Here is a 9,444-nt window from a genome sequence, read left to right as displayed (position 1 = left end):
CAAACATTATGAGAAAGCAAAAAGGGGTTAAAGAGACTTTGCAGTGTTACAAGGAACCTTTAAAAAAAAGCTATTCCTGAACTGATTGACTAACCAGAGTCAATGGTAACTAGAGCTCAAAAAACAGTATGCTTCTTATCAAGAGAAGTATTTAATGGCTCAAGTGGTGTGTTTGGTTCCAAGTGTGACCTTTTCTCCAATGCATGGACTATCTGCATTTTCTTGATGCTTTTTAAAGCTTCCCACTTTCAGCCTTGTAAGAGACCAAGAAAGCCTTATAGAGTCTTGCATTGCAGTAACTAGATTCTGGCTTTTGTAGTATTTGTATGAATCTTAGAGATATGATGTTGAGTGTACTTTGCCCTTACTGATTAACTGATGAGTAGCATTTGTCTAAACATGGCAGAACAAAGTGACAATTAAGAAAAGAAAATGATAAGGATAGGTAAAAAGGCTAAAATAAGGATGAGATAAGAAAAGGAAGATGTTGAAAGAGACAGTTATATTTTGTTTCTTGCATTTTTGGATTCAATAGGTGGAAAATACATGGATACAAAGATTCTTGACTTGTTAGCATCTGTAAGCTCTCCCTCACTCTCTAAGAACCAAGTCTCATTTGTTTCCTTATTGCTAGCAAGATGGCTAGAGTGTTATCATCATTGTTGGATTTCTAGGAATTGTTGTTATCATCATTGTTGGAAAATTGTATCAATGATGCTGATTGAGCTTTGTGTCCCACTCTTGATTTTGCATGGAGCAGGAAGCTGCAAGAGTCCTAAAGTTTTAGCATTCTTTAATATTTGCAGGTGAATCTTGCTCTCAGAATGCTGCATGGCATTGCAAGTGAGAAGAGGCGTGTCATACTTAGCCTTTGTTTGGATGTCATTTATAGCCTTGTAAGTAAAGAATAGCCAGAGTTCGCATGCTAAAAATGTTGCTGCTTTCTGCAATTTTTACTGCACATCTAGAGGACATTATACCTTGAATATGCTCGCTTGTAAGTACTTGCAATAAAGTATAGCCAGAGTTTGCATGCAAAAAATGTTGCTTCTTTCTGCAATTTTTACTGCACAGCTAGAGGATATTATGCCTTGAATATGCTTCCTTCATGCTATCAAATGTGCATGTGAAGTTTTTCTTCCCAGAAAGATACTTTTTCTGAATATCAAATAGTACACAAAGCTCATCTTGAAGATTAAAAAGCTAAAACAGTCTAACTATTTATATTCTGTTAATCGAAAATTGTGGAGGTACCCTTCGCTCATGTACATACTCTAGGTCACTACTACTAGCAGTGTAGGCCTTTAACTATCTTTCCGTCAAGACACTCAAGACAAAGTTTGCCTTACATTTATTTCTTTCTAGGGAGTTCTCCCTTTTTTTTCTGTGTGCAAGATCTTCTTTTTTTTTTTTTTTTTTGGGAATAGTTAATGAGAAAACGCCATAAGGCTACAAAGCTCACCTCACAAGGAGGGATAATAAACACAGTGAACACCGGAGCTCCACCCCCGTGGCTGACCGCTCTCTGGGGGGGGGCTACCTAGTAGTACATGCGGGAGGTGAGAAGAGCCAGACTGGAGGCCTGTAGTGCCAAGTGACATCCTCGTTCCTCGCGATGAGGAAAGGGCCAGGCTGCCAAGTGCGGAGGAACGCCTTGCGGCGACCTCTCATGCAATCCGGGTCGCCCTGAAGTTTCCCCCAGTGTCCTCTCAAGGTGTGAATGATGTCCACCCAGAGCGCCTGTATGAACTCCGCCGATGGAGTCGCTTGGCGGTCTATGGCCTCCCTGCCATCGGGCTCTCCATATGTGCGAAGCCGTCATGCTGCTGATCATCTCCCCGTAGCCTCCCAGAAAGAGAAGATGTTATCCAGGATGCTCCTATCCTGGATGAAGCCTGTCTGCGTGGAGTGGATGATGTCCGGAAGGTGAGGCTGAAGCCGCCTGCTGCTGATCGCCTTAGCTAGGACCTTGTAGGCCGTGCCTAGCAAGGTGATCGGTCTCCATTGTCTAATCTCCAGTCTGTCTCCTCCCTCTTTGGGGATCAAGTGAATCAACCCCTCTGCCATGCTGTCCGGCATGTCTCCCGACTCCATGATCTCCTGGAATGCCAATCTGAAACCCCTATGCAAGAGACCCCAGTACCTCTGGAAGAAAGCCACTGAGAGACCGTCCTCACCAGGGCATTTGCCCCGAGGAAGTGCTTGAAGAGCCTCCTCCAGTTCCGTATCCAAGAAGGGGGAGAGAAGGGAGTGCTGCAAATGGGCCGGCACAACCGGTCTCGTGAAGCTCCAGATTGCCTCCCGAGCCTCTCTCACCCTGTCATCTGCTGGCTCAACAGAGAGCAGATCCCTGTAGAAATCTGTGGCGATCGCCCGAACCCTGGGGGGATCCACCACCACCTGGCCATCAGCCTGCCGAAGACGCCTGAGACCCTCTCGTCTGAAGCGAGGCCCTGTCGCCTCAAAGAAGTCTCGAGTCACTCTGTCTCCAGCCTGTGTCCAAAAAGAAGCCCGAGCATGGAATCAGAACTCCACCCTCCTCTCCTCGATGGATCTGATCTCTGTGCGAGCTGACTCCATCTGCTCTGAAATCCAAGGGCTCGTAGGCTCCCTCTCCTGAAGTCTCTGAAGGGACGCTAGACTCCTCCGCAGGCTCCTCTCCTGCTCTCTGAAAGCCTCCAGACGGTCCAGGGCAGCCTGTCTGAGCATCCTACTGATCTCGTGCAAACCCCTGTCAAGATCGCTGGCTGCCGATCCTCTCCTGAACTGAAGCTCCTGCCAGACCTGCTCAACTCTGGTCGCAATCTCGAGCTCCTCTATGAGACAATCTGGAATCCGGACGCTCTGGCGTCGCTCTCCGCTCGTAGGGTCATCGATCTGGAGAAGCATTGGAAAATGGTCTGAAAACGAGGAGCCTGCAAGTATACCCACAGTGCCACCTCTATCGCAAGCCCACTCATCAATGTAAAACCTGTCGATGCGGGGAAGGTTAACTCCTGTGGCCCGTCTATCCGAGCGCGAGAAAGATAAACTCCCCTGCAACCTGCCAAACTCCGAGAGGGTCCACGGATCTTGGCCTCTCACCTGCAGCACTAGTTCCTCCCAGGCAGCAAGCTCCGGCCCATGAATGGTCTCCTGGCTGCCCCCCATCCTGTCCTCTGCATCCTCCACCATGTTGCAATCCCCCCCTAGGCACCAATGGTCTGCCATGGGGAGGGACTGCCTAATGGTGCCGCCCCATTAGGGGCGTAGAAGTTGAGGAAGCCAATGCGGTCTTCCCCAACCCGAAGGATGATCCATTGCGCTCGACCCTGGACCAGAGTGCCAGAATCCACAACCTCGGATAGAAGCTGCTCGCTGACTGAGATGCATACTCCACCCTGGTTCCCCTGGGAGCCATATGCCGGTGACCAAAAAGTGTGACTCTTGCCTGGCAAGATCTTCCTGCAAGTGCGGGTACGCCTGGCAGAAAGGTGGTGCTCTTGGATGAAAAGGATGTCTATGGGTCCTCCAACGAGAGCCCTCTGGATCTCCTGGCGAAGTCTGCCCCGACCAATGTAGCAGCGAGGTCCACCAAGACCCTGGATGTTCCATGAGAGGATCCTCATGGATGAGCTATGGCAAGTGAAGCAGCCGCCACTGGCTCACCCCTCTCAGCCGGCCCGGATGAGCTGCCCTCCACTCTGTGAGTCTTGGGCGCCGGCTTGGAGGGAGAATAGTCACTGTCTGTCCGGGTGCGGAGTCTCTCCAAAAAGAGGGTGACCTGTCTCTGTGTCCAGCCCCATTCCGCCTTCGCCCTGTCCAGGGCATAGGCGTGAGACCAATCCTTTGCATATATGTATCTAAAGGTAGGCTGCACCCTTGGGGCGGCGTGGAGGAGAATCAGTAGCACCGCCTCAACTGAGGTTGGGACCGGATCCGCCCGCCAATCTCCTATACCAAACAAGCTCATGCGGGCTGAGTGTAATCGGGTCTGCAATAGGTCCGTGAGCCCCAGGTCACTGAAGTGGTGAGAAAACTCCAGTATCTGATCACGCAAAATTGCAATCCCATGCTGTGTCTGGGGCAACACTGAGAGGAAAGGAGAAGGCCACCATGCTGCTCACCACTGAAGGAGAACGAGAGGGATGGCACACCACGCAAACTCGCAAGGGCGCGACCAGTGTCTCGAACGGGCCAGCATGCAGCTGGAGACACCTGAAAAAACCATAATCCACTGGGAGCCCCATCACTCGCGGGGGCCCCCCAGGGGAGGCTGAAGAGAACTCTGTGGCGGGCGAAGCTAGGATCGCCATCTCCACTGGCCCGGAGTGGCAGTGGAACAGCCGCTGAACTGAACTCTGGCCTACCTAGCTGCGCTGCCCCGGGGCAGTGGGTGGTCTGGAAGAGTATCCTGGAGAGGCCGAGGGAGGGATGGTGGCTCGCGGAGAGGAGGGGGGAGAGCGAGGAGAGGATGGAGAGGCATCTGCCAGAGGAGCGGTGTCAGGGGGGGCCGCTGGGGGAGGCGGGAGGGGGGGGGCTGGGGGGGGAGAGGGGAGGAAGGAGTGCTCTCCGAGTGAAGGGAAGAGGGGTCGGGGGTCGCAGAGTGCGGCCCGGGATCCTCAGGAATCTGCTCCATGGAGGGGGCGGGGCCCCCCGCGGGGGGAGGCGGGAGCGGGGTCTCCACGTGGGGGGCTCCACCGGCGGCCTCAACGGGCACTGAGACTGAATCCTCGTCCATCAGGGTGGGACCTGCTGGCCGCCTATCCCTGACTGGAGCATAAGTGCGGGTAGGTGCCTGGACGCCAGCCGGGGTCGCCTGTCCGCCAGCCTGTGCTGCCTGCTGGCGTCTGCGACGGTCCCTGTGGGCCGGGCGTTTCCACCGGCGAACCTCCTGCCATCCGCCAGCCTCCTGGGACTGCGCAGCATCCTCCGCCGGGGCCTGCTCGTCAGATGATGGCGCCTGCTGAGACGAGCCAGGGATGTCCGGTCTCTGAGGTGGATGGCCACCCCTCGGGCCTCCTGAAGGGGGTCCAAAGGTGGCAGAGCGTGAAGGATGAACCCCCTTGCGGGGACAAGCGCGTGCGAGGTGGCCCATCTCCCGACAGATGTAGCACTGGCCGGGGAGGCCCGAATACTCCACGCGTTGTATCAGATGTCCTCCAGAAAGACAAGGGAGGAGGATCGTCTTCGGGAAGGACTCCGGTGACAGAACCACAACACGAATGGCCGGGAGTCCTGCTGCCCGAGCTATCACTGAGGCCGCTGTCTGAGGCGTCTCCACCACCTGCCCGAACGCCTTGCCAATGGATGACAAGAGGGGCAAGTACTCCCTGCGGAGTCCAGGAAAGCAGATAGTGATGGGGAAACCTGTCGCGCCTGCTAGCGGGTCAGAAGCGGGGTCGAAACCGTGAGTCCATCGCGCCAGGAATGCCCGGGATGAGCGGAGGGCAATGGGGCTCCGAGCCAGCACCGTCTGAGCTGCCTGGGGGGACTCGAAATCCACCTGGTAGTAGCCACGTCCCAAAAAGTCGACGCTGACGATCTTGGCAGGCACGCCAACGAGGCTGCCTTGCAGAAGGTCGCGAAGCTCTCTCCGCATCGGACGGCTACCCACTATCTTGCAGACCAAGGAGGAGGCCTCGAGAGCGGTGAACTCCAGACGGAGACCGGAATCGGCAGGGGTAGTCGGAGCTGCTTCCATGGAGTCCTCCAGAGGGAAAAGGCCAGAGACCGGGGTCACCAACGGGAGGGACACAGCCCTACGACGAAACGGAGAGGCGGAAGGTGAGAGGATAGCGGGGGCGGAGCGGGGGGGGGGGGGGGAGCTGAGGCGGGGGGAGCTAGCGGTGGGAGGAAGGGCGAGACGGAGGGGGAGGCGAGGGAGAAGGCGGGGGGAAGAGCCGCGAAGCGGAGGAGAAGGCGGGGGGGGGGGAGAAATGGCGGGGAGGAAGCGAGGAAGGAGGCCCCGGGGGGGGGGGGGGGGGGGGGGGGGGGGGGGGGAGGAAGCGAGGAAGGAGGCAGGGGAGGAGAAGGCGGGGGGGAGATGGTGGGGGAGGAAGCGAGGAAGGAGGCGGGGGAGAGAGGCGGGGGACGGGGGGGGGGGGGGGGGGGGGGAGAGGGGGGCGCGCGACGGCGAGGGGCAGCAGGGGGAGGGTAGACGGGAGGGGGGGGATGGGGCGTAGCTCCTCTGTGTGCAAGATCTGCTTGAATCTCCCATGGCAATACCTCCAAATACTTCCCGCCTTGCTTTCTAGAAAGATTACCAGCTTAGCTCCTCGTTGACCCAGCCATGTGGCAAGCCTACATGGTGACACTCTTGAATGTAGCCAACCAACCCACCATTGATATCAGAGATGTGCCTTTACCCACTAGTACCAGCCTCTTACAAGTCCATTATTGAAATGCCATTTAGGAGTGGTAAGGAAAAATATCACAAGTGCCTCAATCAGAGTTATTCACTCATGTAAAACCTTGCAATAGATCCTAGCCCTACAATCTATTTGCTAGTATCTCCACCAAAATTGGTTAGATAGCACCACATACCCATCTACAAGGCAGGAGACCCTATGGCTTCACAAAATTACTGGACAAAGGAGTTGGAGCCATGTGCCAGGTGGGCTTTGGGCACGCCCACTTCTTACTGGACCATATTTTCACACTCAAAGCCATTATTGAGGAGGTGAAACATGAGAGGACAGAAACTAGGTTACTGCTTTGTAGATTTTTGTTAGGCCATTATTGAGGAGGTGAAACATGAGAAGACAGAAACAGATTACTCCTTTGTAGATTTCTGCTAGGCCTTTGATATGATTCCTTCCCATGCTGATCAATTGGACAGAAAAGACAAGTAGATGTGGAAGATGAAGTCAGTCAGACTTTAGGAGCAGGTTACTCTATGGGCAGCTTTATGTTTTTTAAGATAAGTTGCATGTAGAGACGTCACAGTGAAGCATAGAAAGCTCTGAATATGCATGGCACTTGATGTTAGAAATCACACCCTGATTATAGAAGTCAGGAAAAGGGAGGAGGGTATCCCTAAATTTAGGCCTCACTTAAGTTTCTTCTCAAAAGCGATTCCCACTCCACAACACACTCACCAGGCGTGTGCTGCATAAGCTGATAAGGGTATTTTTGACAGTGGCTGATCCCTTCGAAGGCATTTTGATTTACGTTTGACACAGGTTGTTGAAGCAGATATGCTGACGTTTTCTGGTTTTCTGTGTTTAAGCTTGAAACGTGCTGTATGTTGACATTTTGTGTTTGTGTGTTTCTCAATTCAACGTGTACAGAGGGATGAGTAGCATTTTAGAAGGCTGTACACATATGAAGTAGGTTTTAATGTAAGCTTGAAGCATGCTATTGAAGACAGTATGCTGACATTTGTTTTGGGGTCTAGCAACCCGGGCTTCAGGAAGATGTTCGGACAAAAATTTCAGACTTTTTGTCGGAAATCAACATTATTGCAGACATCAGTACTGCTGTAGAAAACTCCACTGATTGCAGTTTTCTGTACACGAGAAGAGAGATGATGTCAACCTGGTTCCCTATGATGTATGTGCAGGCAGAGAGAGCTTTACAGCTTCAGTAAGTCCCAACTCTGTCAGTATTCATGCTGAACTTGTGTAAACAATATTAACCGAAATCAGGGTGTCACTCTTTTGGACTGGTTTTGTGCTAATAAAATGCCATGCAGTTCAACTCAAATTGGGCACTTCTTGTGTCAGATACATCTTGAGTGCATTTTTGGATGGATTTAAGCTGTTAAAGAGGGGAAACGCAGAAGCAATGATTCTCACAAGATACGAAGACGAACTCGAACTTGTGCTTACCAAGGTGGGATACATTCCTATTGAAATGCTAACAATCTGTCAATCTCTTACCAGGTACCATCTCTAGACTCTAAGTCAGTGACTTGTACTTTTCTAGGATATTATCAAGCCACTCTGTAGAGACATTGAAACCGACCTACGCTTGCATGTCCACTCAGCTCATATGAAAGGATCAGTAACTGTTAACCCCACAAAGGTATCAAATTTCGAAGCTTAATTTATCTTTTGAAGTAACTCAATTTGCTCCCTGTCTAAAGATATCTTGGTATTTCATCTCTTTGTTGATTTTTGACAGACAGGAGTCCGTGATTTATCTTGGTTTCTCTACACAAAACCGATAAGGTTAGCTTCTAAATACATTCACATCAAGTCTCGTGTAGAGATGTATTTGAATGAGGCGTTTTACAACCATGCAGCAATGGCTCTTCACAACTGGAAGGTTAGATTCTTGATTTTCCTGAGCCAATAAAAATTGACCTTAAGCGGTCGTAAGCATGTTCTAAATGGTGGTTTCACAACATGATAACAGACATATTGTGAAATGAGGCACCTTGCAGAGCAGAAGTACGGGTTGCTTTTGGATGACATTCATTTGCCTGGTCGCACATTAGAGCAAGGGGTGGATGTACTGGACATAATGAGAAACGTCCACATTTTTGTGTCATGTTATACGTATAATCTCAACACACAGGTTTGGAAAAACTCCCATGATTTCCATTCTTCCTTCTTATGTGTAAAAAGTTTTTTAGTGGATGGCTTTCCGCGAATGTATGCTTTAAGGTTACGCTATGTGTGCACTCTGAAAAAGGCTTCTTGTAACATGAGCATTTCAGCTTAGGCAAAGGTAGACAACCTGGGTCGTTTCATTGTGTCAGCTTGTGGGCCATTTTGGGGGACTCTTAAATCAGAGCAAAATTTTCTATTCATTGAGGTTCAATACAGCAGTGAGAGCAGAGGTACTTCCTTTTATTTGAAAAGAACTTACAAAAGAGAATGAACAGCCTTGCATGATTAGCTATGAGAGGTTAAGCTGGAATTAAATAAGATTGCTATTCGTAAAGTGGTCTGAAGTAGAGTCACCAGTCCTTGTGGTGTTGCCAACAGAAACCTGAACTTCTGCTCTGCAAGGTGCCTTAATGCTCATAACTGCCTCATGTATGGTCTCATTGCTGATGTAAGATCCTCCCAAGAAATCACCTAAATCACAAGATAAACACAAGGTTAGTACAAACAATATAGAAGGGTGAAGGAAAGCTCACCACCCAACCAGGGTCCGTGTCTGCAGACCTCCCCCGAGCCAAGGGCTAAAGCTCACTCCCACACAGATCCATGCCAAATCAGCCTTGGCATCCCATACCACCAGATTCTACCCGTACAGGCCCTCGGCAAGACTATCTATGATCTGCCATGTCCACAGGAAGAGTATGACTACTCTGATCTTAGTAGTAATAATAAGAATAACCCATGCCTCACATAGTAATAACTGCCACTATAAATAACCATCTAGTCATAAATAGCCTGTTTCACATGGATATATCAATTATGAACCTTAGCCACTTGTATCCACCTACTTTCTCTAATCTCAGGGCTCCCCTAACCCTGCCAGATTAGGCCATAATCCCAAGGATTAGCA

The 9,444-nt window shown here is 50.9% G+C and overlaps 1 protein-coding gene across 1 annotated transcript in view; it reads left to right on the top strand.

Annotated features, from left to right (window-relative positions):
- Positions 1-430: 430 nt before the first annotated feature.
- LOC147641386 (uncharacterized) overlaps positions 431-9,444 on the top strand; it is a 40,521-nt gene continuing 31,507 nt past the window's right edge. The window contains exons 1-7 of the mRNA XM_086820920.1: positions 431-579; positions 807-896; positions 7,379-7,566; positions 7,707-7,815; positions 7,909-8,007; positions 8,107-8,250; positions 8,341-8,502. Coding sequence (XP_086677046.1) covers positions 547-579; positions 807-896; positions 7,379-7,566; positions 7,707-7,815; positions 7,909-8,007; positions 8,107-8,250; positions 8,341-8,502 — 825 coding nt within the window. The 5' untranslated portion in view covers positions 431-546. The remainder of the gene's footprint in view (positions 580-806; positions 897-7,378; positions 7,567-7,706; positions 7,816-7,908; positions 8,008-8,106; positions 8,251-8,340; positions 8,503-9,444) is intronic.

This window comes from Cibotium barometz, chromosome 2 (genome assembly GCF_041138505.1).
Source record: "Cibotium barometz isolate CiBa-2024 chromosome 2, ASM4113850v1, whole genome shotgun sequence".
Lineage (NCBI taxonomy): Eukaryota > Viridiplantae > Streptophyta > Polypodiopsida > Cyatheales > Cibotiaceae > Cibotium > Cibotium barometz.
The sequence above is the reverse complement of the archived record's forward strand: the minus strand, read 5'-3'. Positions and strand labels throughout refer to the sequence as shown.